Genomic DNA, 24,299 nt, shown 5'->3' with positions numbered 1-24,299 from the left:
TCAGGCGGTTGGCATAAAAAAAATACTTCATTTAGACTTACACATAGGTAGTTATTACACAGCTATTATATACCACAAATAATGCACTAGGATCATAAGAGTTTCCTTAACTCTGTCTTTGTAGACTAAATGTTATCTACAGCTACGTTCTTGGATAGGGTGAAAGCAAACACAAAGGGTTGGAAAGGACCCCTAAAAGCAGATGGACTTCTGGTTTGGGTGGTTTTTTTGTTATTCTTCTTTTTATTAGAAAAGAGAGATATCATTATGGTTGTGGCAAATGGGAAGCTACATGGTGTTTGTGTGTGCCTGGAGAAGATGACATGCATTTGCCATGAAATTTACCTATTTGGTCCATTAGCATGGTTGCCCACGTTACTGCATGTAACAGCAATTCCCCATTTCCTTTGGAGTAAGGATGGTTGGATCAAGTGAGGGTAAACTTTATCAGTTCTACAGAAACCTCTTTGTATCAACAGCAGCTTCACATAAAAACCTATGCACATGGCATAAATTAAACGTGTAAGACCTCAGCTGTGAACGAAAACCCTCCAAAAGGATCCCAAATGCAAATGTTTACAACAATCATTCATGTCAAATATTCATTGTGCATGTTGAAATCAAAAAGAGCATGATCCTTCTCCAAATGTTGATACATAACCAAATGAAATAACTAGTGGTCTTGCAAAGAATAAATTTCAGCCAAAATCTACTTCTACAGGGATTCTACCAAATATAGCAGAAACTATGGAAACTTTACTGCAGAAACTCTATGGAGAACTGAAGAGGCTTAAAAGTTAACATCCCCTGAAGTTTCACTGAATGTCCACCAACACAGTATGTATATTATGAACTCCGAGAACCATAGGTATAATTTTAATCTTGAGTAATACCCAGAAGCAAACAATTCACTAGCCTCAGAAGAATACTTGTCTGTCTTAAGCTTTGGGTGTTTTTTCTGGTTAAAATCCTCTTTTTCAAAATAGCTTTCAAACTCTAAACCCAAGAGGATCACAAAACTACTTTATCATTTAGACCACTTAATATTTCAGTTATTAGCCTTTTCACTATTGTGTTAAAAATTACTGCTTAAAAACTACAAACACAAGGGATCAGGAACCAGCTAACATCTTTGTGCTATTTTTTAATTCAATCATGTTTAGGACTAGCACAGAGAGTAAATCAATGGCCCTTTCCTAAGCACAAACTTCAAAGAAAACCATCCTGAAATACAAACTAGTTGTGCTGAAGTCTGGTCATAACCAAAGTTTTAGGTGCAGTTCTATAAGTTATTAACTCTTGCGAAGGTAGGGGTTGCCACTAGGAGGGAGAGGTCCTCCCCCTCCACACTGCTGCTCACACATTCCCATGTGTGCCAGCACTGCTGTTTGTGCAGCTACACGGTGAGTCAGGGCAAGGAAATGATCCATCTTAAAGTTAGCTAGGAAAATTAAAGTAGATTTATTTTCAGCTAGATAAATTTCCTGGTATGATTCACCATGTCACCACTATGAGCGCAAGTGCCAACACAACCAGGCAAGAGGAGGACGAAACACTTCTCCCATTTCAGCAACAGCTTCCACTTAGCACAAGTTTCAAGTAAACATGGAACTGTATCTATTTGGGGCAAGTTCACAAGCCCTTAATTAAAATAAAGTAGTTGCTTCTGTTTCTCAGGAATAAACTTATTCAGAAAGTTTACGATGCATGACTCAGCATACATAAACTGGCATGATATTATAAAAGCCAGCACAGTTCAGAATTAAGTCAGTGAATACTAGCTTTAAAGTAGAGAAAAAATGCTGTATGAAAACACACTGCTTTGTAAGCATTTTCATGTGTGTAAAAGCTATAATACTAATCCATCTGCACAGTTTCATAAGGCCAAAATAGTTTAAGTATAGGCAGAGATGTTGTCATGTTCCTATGGATCACTCTCCCAGTGATCGCTGCTCAGGTTTCCTCCAGTCTCTCTGGAAGTCATCTAGCAAAAAAACTAACCTTCAGATTTCATAAAGGACAACTGGTTTTTTGCATCTTATTAACAACTCCTCCCTTAGTACACCCTAACAGATTTCACCTCTGCAACACATCAGGAGGATAAACAAAACCCAAAAAATCCACTGCTTCTCCATCGGGCTGAACTTCAACTACTATTAGACTCACTCTACTTCCTATATAGACAATCACATTTTACAAAACATTGATTTTGAAACGTAAGGCACTCAGAAGTTTCACAAGGATGAACAAACTCAAATTCAGGAAGCCTCTGAGGTGAAGCAGCAACATTATTTCACTGTATCTGAGGGAAACTGTGACCTGGACAAATTCAAGTTAAAATCCACAATACTGAGTACCAAATTTAAGATACTGTTGGCCAAACTCTTTAATTAATTTACCATCTTACATGTCTTTCTTCATTATGAACAGAGCTCTTCACAAGCTTATCACAACCAGAAGCACAGAGAACATGTATAAAGTAGAAATCGGATCTCCATCTGTTGGTGTGGTTCTCATTCTCTAGGCCCAGCTATCAGCTATCTGTGAAGACTATTCTGGTTTCAGTAACCTTCTTAGCTTGACAATGTTGATAAAAGACCAGCAGGAAACTACGCACAGTAAAACTTTTACAATTCAACTGTTCAAATGTGAGTAACTGAGGATTATGTAGTTTGGAATTTTCATGTAAAAATGGTAACAAAAACTAATGAAAATGGGGGCTTTCTGGTTTTGCAAGTTAATATGCTACCATATTGTAATTAAATATTTTTGTAAGACTACCTTCAAAGGCAAGACAGCCAACATTTTGACAGTGAACTTCAGAATCTATCTTGAAAAGGGAACATATTTTCTTATCAGTGTGCTGGCATCCAACACATTCATTTCCTACCTTACTATTAATTTTAAGAAAGCACTCTGTAAAAAGCAAACCATAAATTCAGAACTTACAGTAAACAAGATGCCAGTTGCAATGATCTGATTACAAAGAACTGTGCTTAGATTATAAGAAGGAAAGATATACAACGAAAGAGAAAGCAACCAAGACAGCACTCATATGGTTACAAAACCTTCTTCCCTTGTTCTCCACCTTCTATTCATTACTTAAAACACCACTAGCCTGATCTCTTCCCAAAGCTGTTTTTCAATATGTCAATTTGCAGTTTCAGCTGCCTCTGATATTCATGCCCTAAAACTGACTTCTCTGTCCAGTACTAAAACTCCTCCAGGGCCCAGTTTCAAGTCACAGTTGTTGACCTCATTAATGTTTTTTATTATTACAGCAGAAGTAGTATAAAAGAAGTAGGTCCTATGGATAGCTGAGGTGAGAACAGATTCATGGATTGCCTTTGAAATAAAGGCAACCACAAAGACTTGGGAGATTTGTTGGAGTAGCACACAGGTATATTGAGGAAAGATTATTTTTCTTATGTGGTGTCAAAAACCTCGGTATTGCAAGCAAGTTATTGTAAGGATAACAACTTCTAAGATCAAGTGAAATAAATACAATTAAGTTTAATCAACAGATTACGGTATGCCAAAGGTATTACACCGTGTGACTACTTAAGCTTTAAGTAAAAATAAGGAGTTCTATTAAAAAGAAGTATTTGGGAAACAGGTCCTTGAAGTCTTCCCTGACAGCATACTTTCAACACTTGCTCGTCATGCACTATTGCCAGGACAAAAATGTTGTGAACAGGAAAATGACAACGAATTGTTAACATCTTGCATCCCCTTGTGACACCCTGCAACAGAGAATGTTAACCTTGCTTCTGAAAAAATATTTCCCTCGTGGGTAGAAATTGCTATGAATAAGAGAAACTGGTATGAATAGAGTTAAACTTCAGAACATGAGCAGTAAGGCAGCATTCATTACAGAGGAACCGGAACAAACATACAAGAATATGATAACACTGTTGTGTCCAGAGTATTAAAAAAAAAAAACAACAAACCACTGCCTAGGTCTAACGAGCAACTTCTTGGTACAAATAGTAAAAGCACTCTTCTGCTGTTAAAAGTAAGGACGTGTGAAAGCCCAAAGTCCAAGGTGGTAAGCACCAGAAAAATGCCTTACAAGCCACTGAAAGGATGGTTAACAAACAGGGTTCCTTCTAGGTACTGATTTTGTTCAACTTCTTTTCAAAAATCTGACCATCAAGAGCACCAAACATGTTGGTACTCCCATGAACATTCCACGTTAATAATATCCTAGTAGCACAAACATAGGACAACACTTTCCTCCCTTCAAATATATTACTGCAACTTCTATCTGATGTATTACTGGTAGGAACTAACATATTTAATCAAAGAAGATGCAGAGAATTCTAGCCACTACCACCTACAATACAGTTCCATCTAGAAGAGTGTCTTTTTTTACCAATCCAAATCACAACTACACAGCCACTTAAAAACTAGGAACAGGCTGTATTACAGCTACACTGAAACAAAATCAATTTTAAAAAAATTTAAAAAATAATCAACCACGCACAATTACTTTAATTTGCATTCAGCAAGGATACTGCAGAAACAAATCTTGAGACTGTTTAAAATCTCTTGCACTGCAGGTTTCAATTACTACAGCAAACTGCCTTTACCTGCAGAAACTGGTAATAATGCAAGGTGGAGAGCTGCAAAAGTAACTCGCCAATTATCTAAAAAGTAACTGGAATAAATAATTATTTAGCAAGGAGAACTTCCCATTTGCATGAGGTTTAAGATTTTTATGTGGTTCTGATCTTCTTTCGGAGATAAGTAAGGTTAAAAACGTTGTAATTCTACCAAAAAGAAAAGCTTGGCAGTCAACTGCAAAGTGAGTGGGACAGAAGGCCACAGAGGGTCCTTCTCCTCTCCTACTGGGGTAGCTGCAGGAAAACAGCCTCCACATACAAAGATCTCTCCTCAGATTGTATGTGGAAGCCAAAAAAACAGCAACATTTCCCCAACTACAAGCAACTATACAGATTTATATAAATCCATTACTACACTGAGTGCATGATACAGAAACTTCTAGGTATCTGACCGCTTAAAAAAAATATTAAGTTTTAGATACACAGATGCATAAACATTTATATAGGAGAGCTTGAACTGTCCTTTCTTCTCTCTGGTCCTCATGAAGCTGCCTCTTTTACATTCTTACAGTATTTTACTGGAACTTTGCAGTAATTCAGATTTTCTATTAATCAGCCAAAATTAGAGTAGAACACTGTAACAGAAAGGCTTTTTTATTTTCAAGTCCTTCATCAATGAAGACTTTACCTTCTGCTATTCACTAAGACAATTAGAAAAAAAAAAGTTTAAATTTCTTCTACTTCATATAGCAGATGTTCAAGACAGTCTATTTAAATTTGTCTTTGTTAGAGGTGTGTTAAACTACTCAAATAATTCAGACAATCTGCAAACATGATTTCTGACAGGCTGTGAATAACACTCAATTAGTAGCATAACTTCTGAGATTAATTTTTCAATCAATGCATTCCTGCACCCATCTAAAAAAAAAAAACACCACCAAAAAAACCAAAACAAAACACACAAAAAAATACACAACACATACAACATAGACTCAATCTCTAGTGTGCATTTCCAAAATTAACATCTGTTTGGTCTTCGTTCAACTGTGAAATCCAATGTCCAATAAATTAAATTACTTAGTTCTTTTCCTGGATTTGTGGGGGGGAGGAGGGGAAGACATTTCCCTAAGACTGAATAATTTGTACTTTAAGCAACAACTGTATTCCTATTGGAACAATAGATTTCTTCCACTAGACTATCTGTACTTCTTGGTAGTATATATAACAACAGTAAATATTTTCCACACAGTTATTTCTTAAAATCCCATGATACCTGCATCGTGTCCTGAATTGCAAAAATTAAAACAGACCAGAAGTTGAGGGAATCTCACCACAATAAAACAAACACATCTTAATATATTAACTTTGTGAGTTTAGAAATATTAACACTACTTCAGGTAATTCAATTCTGGATAGTAAGACATTATGAAAGGCTGTATTAAAAAGAAAAAAAAAATAATAATTGAGTAAAAAAATAGATATGCTGTTTAGAAGACAATCTCTTTATAGAAAAGCTTTATGACATCTGTTTTGCAAACACCAACACCTCATTACATCTAACTTCTTAAGTTACCATGGTTAAGCCTCAGCAACAATTATAATTCAGTTCCCCCTCAATAAAACCCATATACTACTGCTTCTGTACTTTAGGAGAGTATTGTGAGATAAAATAAGGACATAAAAAAACATAAATTAATGTCACCCCCATAAGCAAGTCAGATACATTATCCATTCAATATAATTGGCGTTAAAGTACATCATGGAGACCATGAAAAGATTGCCATGACCAAGTGTGTTCCATTAGATAATGCTGTTTAGCGTAGAAGCCCAGAGGTGTGGTGATTGAAGTATGCCAATGGAAGCACTGACTTAAACTGACAACATTTTTGTTTTGTCTTCAAATAATGATTTAGCCATCTTGTTATACAATACACATAAGGTACATTCTCCCCAGATTAAAAAAAAAAAAAAAATCAAAACAAAACAACTTGCTCTTCAATTAAAGAAAAAGTGAACATTTTTAATTTGAAACTGGGTCCTTTAAAAAGTTACCATATGTGTCAATTTTTCCTTTGTCCCAAATGATTTTTTAAAAATATGGTAACAAAGACTCTTAAATCTTTTCATATTTTTAAACTAATTGAAATTTTGTGCAGAGGTTATACATAAAGAAATTAGGTTGCAATTAAGCATAGTTATTAATGATCCTTACATTTCATTGTTGTGACTGTAATAAAGCACAGACAAGGTCAACTCTACAACTCCGCAAACTTTAGCTTTGAAGAAAAAAATACCACCTGAATTATATGCATAAAACCCACTTTTGTAATTATATAGCTTTAATCATGCCAAGTATGTTCATCCATTTCAAAAAAGTTGTTTCCAAACTGATAAATGAAAAACAAACTCCCTCTCTAAAACATGAAGTTTTATTTATTAATACAGCAAAAACACATTAAGTAAAACTAAAAACTCTTACAATAATTAAAAAAAAAAAACAGTAAATCCTCTGCAAAATGTTATGCTTATGAGCAAATCCAAAATGTAAGTCACTTCAGCAATTACTGTAGAGTCCTTACACTAACACATAAATGTCAAATACGTGTTTTAACTGCTGCATATCAGCAACAAAGTGCGAATCAGCGTATTTCAGATTCTTAGTCAAGATCACTTCCCTTTCACCTATATGCATTAGAAGGAAAAACACTGGTTTCATCTTAAAAGGAAACTCTTCTAATACGGCTACGGGAATAACTGTAACACAGAAAGAAGAAAAAAAATAATTATTATCCTTTCTGAAATAAAGCACACTGAGCCAGTGCTTTGCAATAATATCTTTCCACCAGCACAGGGACACCAGCTATAAGATGCTTGGCTCTTACCACTAGATCTGAGACAGTAAGTCATGAACAACCATAAGATGGTCTATACAAAATACATTCCCACTACTCTCTTGCCTGAGCAGACCCCACTCTAGAAGACTACTGGATCTCCTCTTGTACAAGTTCTGATGTGTCACACGGTGTATCTATATTAGTACTTTAGTTCAGATGAGGAGAGCAGTTTTGCAACCAATCTTGCTACCACCCTAGTTCATGCACTTCTTTTTGCTGCACAAAACAGTCCTGGAGCACACAAACCTGGTATCTTTCAGACAAAACTACAAACTGCAAGATGTACCTCAGGAACACTACCACTGCTACTGGGGCACAGGAGCAGACAGGACTCAGTCCAGAGTAATATCCACTTCACTTGCAGATGTACTGAATATAAACAGTTACCAGGTCCTCACCACCTGTTACTTCATTCTCTGAATCTGCTCTCACATTACTTACTTAGGCAGGCCCAGCTGCTACGCTTCAGGGTCTCCTATCACCTATGAGATGGGACCCAACTGCACTTAAGGTTCACTGAGCATCTCAGGCTTTGCTTCCTCTTGGGTTTCATGTCTTCTGTTTTCCAAAGTTCTCAACTCTGGCCTGTCATCTCTGCCCATTTGACCGCTCACAAATAACAGCTTATTATTCCTCAGTATCATCTACTCTCACCACACTGAGATTTCCTCTGAGAAATATGCTACCCAAAGCCTGAGTATGACTATCCTTAAATAAATTTAATGCTAGCACTTCTTAACTTTGAGCACTGGCTGATTTTAAAATAGTAATACCTCAAGAGGTTGATCACTTAAGCACATAAAAAAACAGAGCACTGAAGGCAACTGTGTAGCATCACATCAATTCTTCAGTGCTCAACCGCAGGGTTAAAAGATTACATACCACCCTCTGCCCTCTATTATGGACATGGATACAGCACTAAAGATAGTAAATCAAATGTTCTCTCTGTGCATTTCACAGCCATTAAGACTTGTAACACTGTGCCCTACCAGACCTTGACTTCCCCAGACTCAGTATCTGAGTCTCAACTCAGAAAGAGATCCCCAGCTCCACTTGTAGTCCTCCACTCTCAGTCCTACACTCAGTTCAATAACCTGCCTTTGCAATGCCCTATCTACCTGGCTCCTCAAAACCATTCAGCCCAGTACTTTCAAGTCATCCTCATACTCCTTGACTGGGCTGTGAATCAGAGAGAGATTGCTCTGTTCTGTTGTCTTCCTGAAAGAAAACCATCCTGACTGCTGAAGGGAACAGTTTTTAAAGGTCCTAGGCTATATCCACATGACCAAGTAATTCTGCATAATAGAAGCGGACCAGTCAACTAAAGCAGCCAGTGCTTAGGTCCCTACATTTCCAGCATATAGGGTTTACAAGTTTTGTTTCAAGTTAAAGTCAGTCTGAAGCATCAGATTGAACATTGCACCACACACATGGCTTGGGGCTGTCCAAAGAACCAATAGCCAGGGCTGGAGTTCATTCAGCTCCGACTGGAGAAGAGATCCCATGCTCAGCTTCCTCCAGAAGGAACCTAGTTTGTACACACCAAAACCGCTCCGTGAACTGAGTCAGTGAGTGCCCAGTGGGGACGGATCAGAGAATTCACTCTAAAACTGTAATAACAGGATTGCTTGCAGAAGCAAGGCAGCTTCACCACAACCCAGGATGTTCTTGGTACAAACAGAAAACACTTAGCTGGCAAAATAATGCTTCTACCAAGAATATTTCAGCTTTCAGAATTTAGATTAAGGTTGATAGCTTTCTTGGCTACAAAAAAAAAAGTGCTAAACAACTCTAGCTCTCTTGCTCCAGAAAAGGTCAGGGTAGAAGTTGTAATTACATGAAACGCATAATTGTTGAATTAAACGCTTACAAATTCTTGACACTGGAAAACACCACTGCAGTTTGCCTTTTGTTTTCAGAAACAGAAAACCACTTTAATCCACCAGCAACCACAGTCAGACACAAAAAATTATGGACAATATTAGATCTAATTAAAAAAAAATTCCCACTTAAGCCTACACAGTTACCTATAGCAAGGAGAAAGACAACCACACATTCATCCAAAGTTAATTAAAATAAGGAAAAATGCATGTCATGAAATGTCTTTACTTAAAAATAATTACTAACTAAGCTGGCATCAAAATGTCAACTCAGTAGGCTTTTCTTTAATTAACAGATAATAAAACAGCACAAGGAGGAAAACCTTTATTTTACATTTCAGAATTTCAAATATTCAGTAAGACATTGAGTTTCATGGTACATTGTCCTTTTTTGGACCTCAGTGATTAATACATGTTTATCCAGTGCTCAGAGTTGAAATCAGGGTGTAATAAGAATGAGTGATATTACATGAAGGGACTGATGTTGCATAAAAGAGAATCAGTTAGATCATCCTAATTCTTTTATAATATATTTGAAAGAAATTATATGAAGTAATAAAAAATTAAATCAGTTACCCAAACTGAGCAAACAAGAGGGAGATGAGAAGGAAAAATAATTTAAAGTTTTAAATAGTTCCTGTCATGTAATATTTCATTTGTTATAAATGTAAGTATAGAGTCCAAAATAGGGAACAGGCCTTAAGCTTCATGCTCTTTAACCCATTTTAATCTACAGTACCCATAATGCATCACGAAATACAATTTATTCAGGAATAATAACAGAATAATACACTTTTTCTCTCATTCTCTTGGCTTCTTTGACATTTTATGTCAATCTGCAATAGCAAAGCTAATAATGATCTTTGTTTTCACACGCTGCTATTGTAACAAAGCATTTCTTTGTAAATCAAAGGGTAAATTTATTCCCACTCTTCCAGTCTATATCTTTCTGGGCTAGAATCGCAGAAGCTAGTGGCATAAATCACCCTACAATCCAGACCATCTTCTCTCCACTAAAGAAATAATGTTCTTTTGGAAATAATCATGTGCCCAACCACAACCCAAAGCAGAGCTGCATGAAACAGGGAAGATTTCATCTGAAGTTCATTACATGATACAAATGCCAGAGACTTCTAGAGGTGTCTCTTTCGAAGCTTAACATACAGAAAGCTTTCCAAATGTGCAAATCACATGGTGACACATTATAAAGTGACATCTCAAGAATTTACAGGAACTCAAATGTAACAGAAATTGTACTTCGGACTGACTTATAATTAAGAATATATTCTTTAATAATATGGCTTCCAGGACTGGAAAGTAATTAGGTGTATGTTGAGCTTTATACAAGTATCATGTTGATTTCATGGGACCTACTTGCATTTGTAATACAAGCTGAGCCACAGTGGCTGATTCTGGCACCTAGGAGCTTTCAGACAAAGTATCACATGTGCAACAGCTTCCAGGTAATCTTCTACTGTGCATCTCTATTGCTACCTCTTCCAGCTGCCACCATAGCCTACTTAAATCTGATACACGGGTGACAGAAGCTGCAGCAGCGAGGCTAAGTGGGAATTACTGAGTCCTCTTCACTGTCAGTTACCCCTGTAAACAGGGGCAGTGCTGAGGGTTAAGTATTAACAAGACCAAGGCCTTAATGGCCATTAATTCCATATAGTCAGATTAGCTCACTGGAGACCAAAAGATAAATCAAGAATGCTCTTATGTGTAACCATGTAATGCCACTGCACAGAGCACACAAAATGTCAGAAGAACTTCCCGTTAAATGGTAGAACTTACCCCTCTTCTGAACCCAGCCTTCCTTCACAATGGTAACATCGCTCATGATGGCTCCACTCTGAAGCCCCCACTCAAAAGAGTATTTCTCTGAGTTATCAGCTTGTCTGTTTGGCTTCTCTTCTGCAGCTCTTCCCTGTTTCTACTGATGAGTCAGCCTGGAAGGAAATATTAAAGAAAGAATTTAAGTCTTTTCTGTCTTTCTTATTTGACAGCCAACAGAAGAGTCTTTGTTGATGTCTTCCACTGGTAGAAAAATCTGCCTTTTTTAAATTAACCATATAACAGAATCATGTTTCTACTCTTAGAACATATTTTCCATGAACACTCTAATACTTATAAGAAGCAGAATATGTGAAATGTTAGGTCATATGGGACTTTTGTAAAATGCACACAATAGAATTCTCTTGTACTAATGCACAGGATGCTGTTAAATGAAGAGGTGCTGATACTGCTTCACAGGTCTAACTCCAAACCCACAGGATGTTTAATCATTCCCACATTTGTCAGAATTCTTGTACTGGACAAGTGGATTCACTATTATGGCTACATTGATCACACCAAGAGTACAAGAAAATGGAAAGAAAGGTTCTGTAAAGAAGCTTAAATCCAAAGCCTCAGGCACTAGGGATACTGTTATCCTTCTAACTGTTAAAATCTGTGGTAACCAGTTTATCAGCCATGGAATTACTTTTTTTAATGCTTGAATTAAAGAAAAAAATATTAAAGGCTATAGAGACAAAACATTCTTCCTACTTCCACTATAAGTTCATCACAGCCAACAGAAGTCCTTAACTGACAGAAGCTTAAAAACAGTATCATCTACCAGTACAGAAACAGAAAAACAACTTCTTAGAAGTATAAATAAACCAAAAAAGCAAATGTTTGGTTTAACAAAAGAAGAAGCACACATCCTCTCAAGGCTTTAAGGCAGGCAGTGACAAGAGTGCTCTTTTCCCTACAAAACTCAGCTTGTAGGGGACAGAAAGGAAGTTAACCCTGGAACAGGACATGCCACTCTGGGAAGCCACAACTGTAACCCTCTCTTCTGACCACCTCACTGCCAGAGTACCTAACAGCTGGGAAGAAAAGATAAATAGCACTACAATCACTTAGAAAGAAAAGCCAGAGAGCAGGAGAGGTTTCCTTTTGCCAGCAGACTGCCCTTCCTCTCCATCTTTCAAAATAAAGAGAAGTAGTGAAATAATGCTTATCTTGAAAAGGGTGGAAAACCAAGAAAGGAGATTTCTCTGAAGGTAGAGGAACACCCTTCTACAGCTGCACACACAGAAGCACACATGTACACAGCACTAGAACACAACAGGAATGCACACACCAGTTTAGTACTATCAAATTCAGCATATACATATCCATTCAGTAGACTGACCAACAAATGTGAAGATGTGCTAGAAACAAATATGACTATGCTAGAAGCAATCTGTGCAATGAGTAAATGGAGAAAGGACTGGGAAATAACCTGGTTTAATCCAACCAAGTACAGGCTAAAAAGTGAACAATTATACGCATGCAAGTTATTTCTTATTTCTAATTTGAAAAATGTGTATTTGCACCACGCAGCAGCTAGATGGAAGGCTACTTCTGTATGGATGCTGTGCAAAATAAAACTTGATACGAGTTTTTTTTTCAAGTGGTATGCAACAAAAAATGTAGTACAACCTGATTTTACAGAAACACTGAAGTGTGTCCATTTTACATTTTGCTGTCACTGAACTACTTCTTTCAAAAGCATGCAGTATTTCAGCTGCATAAAAGTAAAAACCACAATGCTAAATTCATTAATAGAGCAAAGTTTAAGTAATATTGAATACAGTGCCTCTGAGACATCTCCACTGCACTGGCAGATATGACAGTAAGACCTATGCAGGTGATGCACAGTCTTTTGCGCTGGCATCACGCCCTGTTGTGTCTCAAAGGACACAGGACACCTGTGTTTATGCAACTTCACCCTGCCTTAAGACTTACATATTGTTTAAGCTTTTGTAACAGTTAAAAGAAATTGTTACGTACAAGGTTTTGGAAGGACATTAGACAGCTTCATTACTGTTAATTGATCTCATGAGCTTTAGCTGTTTAGACTTCATATTATGTAAGACCATATGGCAGAAATAATCAGAACATGCATTTCCACATCCTTCACCTTACTAGTGTGAGAGTTATTTTCTGGGTCATGCATTATCAGAACCTTTGTTTGCTTCCTTCAAACTAGAGATAAGCAAGTCTATCAGCTGTGCGTGGAAAGAGATCCTGACAGATTAAGACACGTGCCTGAAAGCAGGCTGCAGTTTTGCCGTTCTGGATCACTGCAGCACTGTATCAGCTCTTACTACAAACACACAAATCTTGACAAAGCCAGAGATGAGTGACCTAACAAACAACCGTGACCTAAAAGTAGCTGTACTGTGAAGGAAGTGTAAATGCATTAGTATCCAAATATCTGACTTGAGTTTGATTTTCCTACAAGATTTCAATTGCATTCTTTAAGAAATTACCACAGCTGACTCTTTTTTTCAACTATGAAGACAAATTAAGCAATGTAACACACAGTATGTAGCTTGGGCTGGCACATGCTGTAATATGTCTTAACCTTTTGGCAAATTTGATGTACTTTTCTCTTTTGGTGGATGCTTATGAAACCTGCAATCTTTTTTTTTTTATCAGTAAAGACTAAACTGTAAGAAATTAACTTCTGTACTAAGTAGCAATGATCTTGTCTGCCCACATACTGATCAATAAGTCCCTTATTTGAGTAGACACCCAGTTTTAATGAATAAATTTATGCTTAAAGCTCTCTATCTATCCACTGACTACAATTAAAGTTAGTATTACTCAATCAAAATCTTACCTTTGACTGATTTTCATGTCAGCCAGTGCCCCAACAACCTCAAGTGTGTATCTGTAGGATTGCATTCCCACCCATTGCATGTACTGCTTTACTGAATTTCAAACAAAAGCCCCAAAACACAAAAATCAGATTAAAATGGTGACAAGACCAACTGAATTATCTCCAGTTTAGATTCACAATATTATCAGGAACAACTTAAGTAGAATTATCAACAGTTGTATGGTTACAGTGATTGCTCCTTTAATGGGTAATTACAAGTCAAGCTGAATTGCACAGGAAGCTGAAGGAGATACATCGAAGCATTAGAAGACTAATGAAAATAAAGGTTATACATTAACACTGCACTTGTAAAAAGCCATTTGTAAGCATCTACAGCATTACCCCTCACTAAATTCCTTTGAGGCTCTCTAAAAACAGTATTTCTTTACTCTGAAAGTCACTCAGCAAAGCTCTAAAAAAGCAGACTTTTGAGAATTACTTTAATGAAAAAGTAATATAGAAATCTTCACTGAATATGTAGTAAAGGATTTCTATAGACATAAAGGAGTTACCAGAAACATACGGAACAAGAACTCTCTCGTAAAAACAGCATTTCATGTATAGCTCAACTATTTCAAGAAAAGATACACAAGTTTATTCTATACAGTTGGCATAGAACTTAAATACTTGTTAGTAATCAACTCTGCTCTCCCAATGCACTTCAAGTTTCAGAACCTGGTATACAGTAATTTTTTCAGTCTCCCTTTTTGCTATGGGATGGACCCACAGAAATAGGGAAAAAATGCATAATAACTGAAGTTGAAGACATTTTGCATTCCAGCTGCTCCCTACAGGCAAAAACTTGACTTGCTTTTATATATGCTCCTGCAACTAGAGAGCTTTCTATTACCCAAATTATCAAACATACCTTGGATGATATGTTTCAAACTGTATACTCTGCAGACAGTATCAGATAGTCATGTATAAGCATAATACATACAAAAACTTATTGTCTACATGCTTTCTGGTGCAGGTGTAAAAATACACTCCATCGCAATCAGTTATGTGAAGAAAAAACCTGCTGTCTTTTGGGTGTGGTAGAAAATAGTAATTTTTTTCCTTTCTTTTTTTGGACAGCTATTAAGCCAGTTTTATAGTGTTAGATGAAACAATTCAGCAGATTTCTAAAGAGCTAGTATAAGTTTCTAGCTATAGAGGTTGCAAAGGCATCTTTCTGAACAAAGATTAAGCAGAAACTATTACATGCAACAGAGTTCCAGATCCCTCTGCCAAGGCTCACAGTCTTCTCATGCCATGATGAAAACTAGCCAACACCTTTTCAGTTTTAATCTTGAACTTCAAGAATAACAATATAGAGAAGAATCAGGTTGTTTCATGATGCTACCATATGGGAACTATAAGACCATTTAAATGACCAGTGGTCCACTCAAAAAGAAGACACCTTTTCCTCAACTTGTATTTTTAAATTCAAGGAGGCTCTCATACCTACCACAGCAGTCATATAACTCCACAGATCCAGTAGATGGGGAAAAGGAAAGAAAGCCCTTCCAAGCAGGAGGACTAAAAACAGTGGTTCAGGTCTACACTTAACAACCACTGTGTGGAAGTGAATAATCATTGAGATTCGTAAGAACAGACAACACTCCCCTGGAATCTGGGCATCCTCCCATTTCCCCTATGACAAGAGGCAGCTAAGTAAAGAAGACAGTGCCCATAAATTCAGTGTAAATTGTATGATTCAGGTTTCTGTTGTAAGAACTTCCATAAACACAGGCTCCTACTTTCAACAATCTCGTAGCTGAGAAAAAACAGATACTCTCACATTTACCAACTCAAGTTACCAGAGAGAATACCAATAGGATCAGTTTCTTTGCTTCCAGAAATGACCCTTTTAACTTCTTGTAGCATTATCAACGTAAGTGATTCATCCAACCTTATTCTCTTTATACATAAGGTAACTACCACTTTCCCTTTTTACAAGTAACCATTTGTTTAATAAAATGTTTTGGGGGAAAACAGCACTTTGTCTGACTGACTGGGATTCTTTGGTGCTCAATGTAAGCAGAACCAAATCTCATAATCTCTATCTCCTTATTTCTTGGAAAGGTAACTTTAAAACTTTGTGCATGCACACACAAAACACTACCAAAAACAGGCAGCTCTCAGTCATCCTCTAGTGGCTTCCATCACACACATATTTGTTTCCCTACTCTGGGGGCTTTTTTTTGCTGGCAGATCAAGCTCTTAAGGTTTTCACACATCTGAATTGGAATCCTCCAAGAAAACCAAACAGGCTGTAACTGTCTCCAGTGCCAGTTGCAATCATAGAGCAAGAAATTCAAAAGACAAGGCTCTGGACTAAAAACAGAGTTGTCTTTAGGTTCAGATGTCGAGATCCAAGCTTTATTTAGATGAAAAACATATGCATATCCTCTTCGTCTATCTAAGCTCTTATCTAAAAGTCTGGTCAAACAATTAGAGGATATGTTGCACATCAAAAATTACACAAGACTATGTTGAAGATAGGAGGTTGATGCAAAAGGCATTAAATGAAATTAGCTTACATTGCTAATGGAAGAATCACATTCAGTTGAGTGCTTTACCTGAAATAGTATAGAGTATTTATACAGGCTTTTACCAACTACTTACTCTTTTGGTCATATTTCAAACAATGCAGAATGGAACATGTCCCTTTTCACAGCCTCAGGAGGACTGACTGATTTAAGTACTATCACTGCTTAGATTGAGAAAAAGGAACTTGCAAGCAGATAGTATTCATTCACCTTATTAGAGGAGATTTGGAAAAAAAAAACCAAAATGAAAAAAAAAACCAAAAACCCCACAAAACAAAGAAACCAAACCAACACAAAACATGAAATCGTTTGACAAGGAAATTAAAAAGGGGTTATTAAAATACAATAGACCCTAAGTTTATAAAATTATAATCTTTACATATGCACAATTAAAATACTTAAAGATACCCCTAAATACTTTCTAAGTAGAATTTTTCATACTTTATAAATCTAAAAGCAAGTATTGAAAGAATTCTGAGATATCTCTGTAATAAGCATTGCAAATATTTTTAAACTATACCTGGTACTAAAAGCCTCAATGTCTTTAGGAATACTGGTATCAAAAATTTACCCCTAACAACTTCATGTCTTAACCCTTGACTTCAAATTATGAGGAGGATAGCAGGAAAATACCACTGCCTACACATTGTGGTAAGGAAAAACAATGTACTTTGCAAAAGATAAATAGCTTTTTAAAATGCTCTTTTTAAAGCAACGCTTATGCAGATGCTTTGTACCTTAATATTTTCAGAGTTCTATTTTCACTTTCAGTATGTGAAAAAGCTGCACATAACTACTGCTCAGATAAACCTAGTTAGAAGACTACAGCCACACTGAAATACTAATATACAAGTTAGAAGTTTTATTTAGATTCTGCAACTGAGCAAGTTTATCAGAAAGAAACCAACATTGTCTATTTCTTTTACTATTATAATAACAAAGCAAATTATTTTAAGGGACAAAGGTATAATTAAAGTAAGGTGAACAAAGCCACCCTTGCCTTTGTTTACCAAGGTATAAAGGAAGTTTCTAAAAGTAACTAAATTGTTTCTTTAGAATCCCACGTGAAACATTAACAATCCATTGTTCTGCATTGTGTTTATTGACAAAAAGGCTTTAAATCCTTTTTGTTGTCCCTTTCCCCCCCCCCCCCCCAAGTACATAAAACAATAACTGAAAATCAGACACAAGCAGAGTGATAAAACATATGAGAGCACAGGTCTGAAAGTTAACCAAAGAATATATTTAAAGGAGAAAAGGTGAAGAAAGGGCTATAGTTACACATTCCAAAAAAATTACTGAGACAATGAACTCAGAGGGCTTTGAAACTTAAAGGAAGTCAAAACAAGGAACAGCTGAGCATCACAACTATAATGATATTCCACTCAACACTTCAAAATGCATGTAATAAATCTGACTTGCTGAGAATAATTGTAGGAATACTAATTCTTGCCTTTTTAAGAAAAAGTTCCTTTGCCCTTTTCAAAAAAAAAGTCTAGTAATGACTCCAACAACCAAGCAAAATTAAACCCAAGTTCCATATTTTGAAAACAAACCAAAACTGGCTTTCTAGGTCTAGAATACTCTGGTAATCTGATTCTCAAAAGTTCAAAGAACATAGAAATTTCTATCCGTTCAAAGATACGATATTTTTAAATATATTTTCAAGAGATACAAAATAGTTTCATTGAGCTCATATATTTAATGATTTGTATGACAGTAAGTTTTCTGCAGCACAATATCATACTGTGTATAAAACACCAAGCACATTGTTGAAGGTAATAAACACCAGTGCCAGGAGTAACAAGAAAAGGAAAAGTACCGAGATAAAAATGCGTTCTCAAACTATTACTATAAAACAGAAAAAGTTCAAGGACACATCCACCACATAGCTTTCTTTTGAACTCTTATAGAATTTATGTATTATCTGGATTAAATTCTTAATTGCCCTGCAACAACAGGGATGGATTTTGTGACTCCTTACAAAGCTATCAAACAGCGCTGAATCTACTAACTATCGAACTTTGACACTGCATTGTAACTAGAATGTAAGCAACTTTTAACCCAAAACCTTCGGATCTACTTGTTCACCTTCAAAACGAACCTGAGATTTGAATCTCCTAACGACAGAAGGAATCCTCCACAACCTTAAATGAAGATTGTGTATTTTTTCAAAGGCATACTATTCCTTACAGACATTTAAGGCTAGATGCAGAGATCACTAGGTGAAAGTCTTCGGTAAATATTAAAAGAAAAGCCAAATTACATGAAAATCACACATACAAACTTAACTCTACCTCAAAGTCTATCAATACACTTTGAAAAAGGTAGAATAATTTTAAGAAAATCTTGCAAGGCAAACTGCAGTGATCACTATCTCAAGAAGCATAGTAAATGCTTGGGGGGAAAAAAATGTGTATGTTGGTAAAAACTGTTTTGCAAGATTGATGGGACTCAACTGAGAAATACTGCATTAATTCTATGGTGCTAAATCAGCTGTATAAGAAGTTTTTGACTGCTGGGCACTGCCATTCCACACCTACAAAAAGGCAGTGGCAAGGGCTTAATCGTTATCAGTGAAGCTGAACAGGCTCTTTACCTCTGCTCCTGCTAGGGGAGGCACTCGTAACTTTACCAGTTATGTATGGACATGGACAACACAGGGAAGTCTGACAAACCATGCTGTCCAGCTATCCAGAAATTAATATGAAATATTTAGGTCTCAATTGCATTCTTACAGGGAATTTTAAAATCACTGCTGTTCAAGATATTACAAAGAAAGTAAGTAAAATAAATCTCAGGGTAACAACTTGTTCTTAATGCTATTTTCGATCAGTATGACTCACACCTAGACACTCAAATAGAAATATGTGGAAAAAGAGGATTGTTCGAGATGGACTCAACTTATATTATTTAATCTAAACATAAGTGTTGACACAAATAGTATCAAAAAAAAAAGAAACATTTAAAGTCAACAAAAGTAAGTATCTTCACATACACAAGACAAAAGCACTTACTATCCTTGACAGTAATATTTTAGGATATTCAGTCCCAGGGAGATTATTTTGGAAGCACTAACTTTGTCACAGCTTCCTATTACACCTGAACAACACCTTCAAATAATAAATACAAAAAGGATCTGTTTGAAAACCTTGGCATGCATCAAAACTACCCAAATGCCCAAGCACAACCTTTCTATAGAGCTAACGAACAAGGACAAAATTAAAATAATCAACTAACACACCCTGGCATTTCCTGCAGTCTTTTTATTTATATCAGCAATTTGTATAAATAAGCTTCGCTTATAAATTATTCTCTTCATATAGGTAGCACATAATGTTGTCCGTACAATTAGTCAAGATTAAAATATAAACCAAAACTTTAAAGATTAACTTTTTTGCTATGTAAAACACTGCAAAGTTAACTTTCACATACAATGCTTTAGTATTTGCCAGTAGTTTTTTGTTTCTCTGGCATTAAAAGATGTGGTTCTTTAAACACTTTGAATCAGATTTTCCATCTACTACGTAACCTCTACTTAGAAAAATAATTTTGTCTATACCACACACCAATATGTTGCAAAGAAGAATAACTAGTGCAACACATTTACCACGGAGTCCCTGCCATACTGGGAAAGTCTCTTAGGTAGCACCAACAGGAAACGCTAGTTGATGAGAGAGATTCTCACTGGAAACACCTTTCCTCACAAGCAATGCCAAATTCCCTGAAGTACCGGCTGTGCTGGAAAGTATCCCCCACCCCCTCCATGGCTTTCTTATTAGGCATATCCTAACAGAATGAAAATTCAAGACGATGCAAAATAATATTCTAGAATAATTTTAAGGGGCACTTGAGTTGGCACTCCCTTATCATAAAAGACTACTTAAAATGGTAAGAAGGTTGTAAGCTTCATACAAACACTGAAAAGAAAAGCAACATGTTAAACGAAACTTGTGTATGCTCACACTTAACTAGTCTCTTTTTAAATTGTTACTATTGTTTGCAAATGGAGTACTTCATGTTTTGAACAGAATGTTTATTTTACTAGTTGGGGAAAAGAGAACAGAGGGGTTTTGGTATATAGACAACTAACATACTTACAAAACATACAGTTACAGTATGGTGCACTACTTTTAAAGCAAATCAACTCGTTTATGCACTATCCATTTCCAAATGGAAGCATGGTACAACAAAGTTTTCATTCTGTGTATTTCAAAATCCTTCCACTCGCCAGTACTGATTAAAATTAGTAGTATGCCCATGCCATAAAAAATGCCAAAGAGTATCAGGTCTCGCAAAACTGACCACCGAAAGCCAGGAGTACCATGTCCATCAAGCCCACCTCCTCTGTTGCATTAACAGCACAAAATGAAACTGTAACCAAACATGGTTGTAAAAACCTGTATCTTCTTTACTAAGGACAGCAGAGAGGTTTCAATTGTATTTAAACACAAACTGCTATAGGAATGGTGTCACACCTTCCAAAACAACCGAGTATTTCAAAGTTATTTACCAAATACTGCTTCTTGGGTATACAAATTATTATTCAGTAGGTCTCTTTAAACTGGGAAAATGTGTACCCAAAAAGTGAAAGAACACTCAACCAATCAGTGCTAGACAAATTCCAAGTAGTCTGAAAGATCTTTTAGTTATTACACAAACTTCAGACACATGCTGTTTCAAACTGTAGACAGAAGTCAAGACAGAGTTTCTGTTAACACCATGTAAACAGAAGCTTGGGTTACAAACAATTAGCAGAGCTCAAGTAAGTGGTTTTGGGTTAAGGTAAAAAAAAAGAAAGAACAAAACACCAAACTATTTTCCCTTTCACAAAGCTTTTGTTCTGGTGTCTAGAAGTCAACATCTTCTAACGAAAATTAATGCCATGTGATCCTTAAAACTGTACCTACTTAACCTAGGGCAAAATGAAATCGAGTGTCTGAATTCTCAACTTCCTGTAGAACAGCAGCATTTTGCTTTACAAGACCTCATCTTCCTCCAAAACACAAAATAAATGAGGGAGTAAGACGCTGAAATACTGCTTTCTATGAACCTGTTTATGAAACTAAGGAGACCACTGAATTAATTCAAACCTAGTTAGATTAAGCAGGAATACACTGTCTAAAACAAGACAGACTTTTTAATATCACCTGTGAATACAAACACACCAAGCACTTATGTTAGAGAAAAAAGAGCTCTTCAAACATTATGTGTTGCCTTCTAGGAAAGAGACATTTTCTTATCTCTGCAGTTTTACTTTGGCCTTTACTTGAACTTGACTTACTGGTTGCATCCAACCAAAACATAACCACACAGACTATAATTAACAATCCAATCCAATTAAAGATACTGGGGTCAACTTAAAGGTTTCTGTCAAAAAAAACCCAACCTAACAGTCCCACAGACAGAATCTTCTCAAGTAGTACACTTACTTTAAAAGTCAAAATAAGCTTCCTTATCTCCTACATATTCTTTCCATATTACAGTGCAGAACAGCCAGAACAGAAACTGGCAGAAACAGGAGATCATTATTAAAATGTTTCTTGTCAGAAGTTTAGATCTACTTCTTTGCATGCTTCTCACCTTGAGAAATAAAAACCACTACGTGCAAAATCTGGGGAACCATATCTGCCTATTTGCAAAGTTTCAGTAAAGCCTAAACAAACATCAGCACAAGTGACTGCTGTTAAGTCTCCTCAGTACTGAAAACATTTGACAATGCAGGCATCAGGTATATTGTAATTTTTTAAATAAAACTTTTAAACTGAGGCTAACTGAATCAAGGCTGAGACGTGATTCCATAAAAAACATGAGATAATGTAGATACATCCAAGCAGTCAGTCAACTAATAATTACACTAAAGAAAAAAAAAAAACCGGAAGGTCAAGAGAGATAAAATTGTTTATTCCTTTTCAGCTGTAAGAAATTTTATGTATTTATGTATTTTTACATACACCCTTTAAACAATGTCTTGTGGGAGAATGTGAAACAAGCATCACTAGCTATTTCATGCCTCTTAAATCCTCATCCAAAAGTAAACTAAGAAGCATAGCTCACTTAAAGCAGCCGAACAGCCTATAAGCCTGTTACTGCTCGTTACATCACGAGCATTTGCATCTAAGCCACAATATATAAACGGTGTGATCCAGGAACTTTTTGTTTGGAGGCGCTGTGCTGACCTGTCCGAACGGACCCGCACCGCGCACTCGCGGTGCCGCCGGGTGTGTAACGCACACGGGCCCCCCCGCGGCACCCAGCGACATCTGGGGTGCGAGCACACACGCCTGCTGCCCCTGCCTCACCCCCCGCAGCACTGGGCGCTCCCCACCCACCGCCGCAGCACCTGACGGCCCCCGCACCGCAGCTCACGGCCCGGCCAAGCCCCACCCCCGCACGGTGAAGCGGCCGGTAGCCCCCAAGAGCCGGCTGCGCATCAACTTTTGCGTGTGGGCCGCGGCCTCCATGATGGCCGGTGCGGGAGGGAGGGCGGGCGGGGGAGGGGGGGCGGTTTGTTTACTTGCAGCCAGAGCCGCCGCCGGCAGCAGCAGCCGCATCAGCAGCACCGCTGGCGGGAGGCGCGCCCGCCGGCCGCGCCGCTACCCTAGGGCAGAGGCACAGGCGTTCCCGCCCGCACGGAACTTCCCTGCGCACAGACCCCCGGCTACCCCCGGCTACCCGCGGCCCCGGCGGCCGCATGTCCACGCACCCCTCCCCGCTCCGCCCCCGCGCGCGCAGGGCCGCGGAGCTGCGGGGGGGGGGGGGGGGGGGTAGGCTGGCGCGCGCGCCCGGCGGGGAGGGGCGGCCGCGTGGGAACCGCCGGCCCCGCGCGGGCAGCGCCCCCCGGGGCGCGCGCCCTGCCCTGCCCCGGCCTCCCCCCGCCCCGTTACATAACGCCCGCCCCGCCCCGGCCCCGCGCCGGCCCCGCGCCGCCGGCAGCGCGACCACCCCTCCCTGCCCCCCTCCCGCAGCCCGGCCGCTGCTCCCGCCACCGGCAGCGCTAGGCCGCGGGCGCCCCCGCTCCCCGCCGCCCCCGGCCGCGCAGCCCCGCCGCCGCTCGGCCCCTCCCGCCCCGTACCTGCAGAGGCGGCGGCGCCGCGGGCGCTGATGCGGAGCCGGAGGGCGGCGGCGGCGGCGGCTCCGGGGGGAGGAGGGGAGGGAGGGCGCCACTGCCGCCTCCCCTGTCCCCCCGCCGGGCTCGGCGGTCCCTGGCGACCGGTGTCTCCGCGGGGGCGGGAGGAGGCGGCTCCGGCCCCAGGGCGCTGGCGGCGGCGGCGGCTACATGGAGCTGCGCGCCCCGCTACGCAGGGAGGCGCCCGGGCGGGCAGCGCGGCCGCAGCATCGATGCGCGGGGTCAGGAGGGCGGCGGCGGCGGCTCCCCCCGGCGCACTCACCCCGGAGCCGCCCGGGCCCCGCTCTCGGCTCCTCCCGCCGCCTCCGCCGGGCTCGTTATTGACTTTCAGGAAAACTCCCGACGTCACTGGCTCCCCCCGAGTGTCTCCCCCTCCGCGGCGGCGGCGGCGGCGGCGGCATCCCCAGCTCTCGCGAGAAGCGCGGCGGGGACGGGGGGGCCGCCAGACAGCGCGGGGGGAGCCAGACAGCGGGGGGCGGCTGAGGTGAGGGCGGGGAGGCGGGGGAGGGAGGCAGGCAGGGAAGCAGGCAGGGAAGCAGGCAGGGAGGCAGGCAGGCAGGCAGAGGCGGATGCCGAGCGGGGCGGCGTGTCCCGGGCCGCG

At 39.1% G+C, this 24,299-nt stretch overlaps 1 protein-coding gene across 4 annotated transcripts in view; it reads right to left on the bottom strand.

Annotated features, from left to right (window-relative positions):
• Positions 1–24,020, bottom strand: part of AKT3 (AKT serine/threonine kinase 3) — a 149,629-nt gene extending 125,609 nt beyond the window's left edge. For 2 of the 4 annotated variants that reach the window (XM_051616218.1, XM_051616219.1), the window contains exons 1-2: positions 23,645–24,019; positions 11,137–11,291 (exon numbers count right to left, since the gene is read on the bottom strand). In XM_051616218.1, the coding sequence (XP_051472178.1) occupies positions 11,137–11,182 (46 nt within the window). In that variant the 5' untranslated portion in view covers positions 11,183–11,291; positions 23,645–24,019. Of the gene's footprint in view, positions 1–11,136; positions 11,292–23,644 lie in introns of all 4 variants that reach the window. The other 2 variants (XM_051616220.1, XM_051616221.1) reach the window with 2 other exon arrangements.
• Positions 24,021–24,299: the final 279 nt, after the last annotated feature.

This window comes from Apus apus, chromosome 3, assembly GCF_020740795.1.
Source record: "Apus apus isolate bApuApu2 chromosome 3, bApuApu2.pri.cur, whole genome shotgun sequence".
NCBI classification, from domain to species: Eukaryota; Metazoa; Chordata; class Aves; order Apodiformes; family Apodidae; genus Apus; species Apus apus.
Note: the sequence above shows the minus strand (reverse complement) of the source record. Positions and strands in the feature narration are given on the sequence as shown.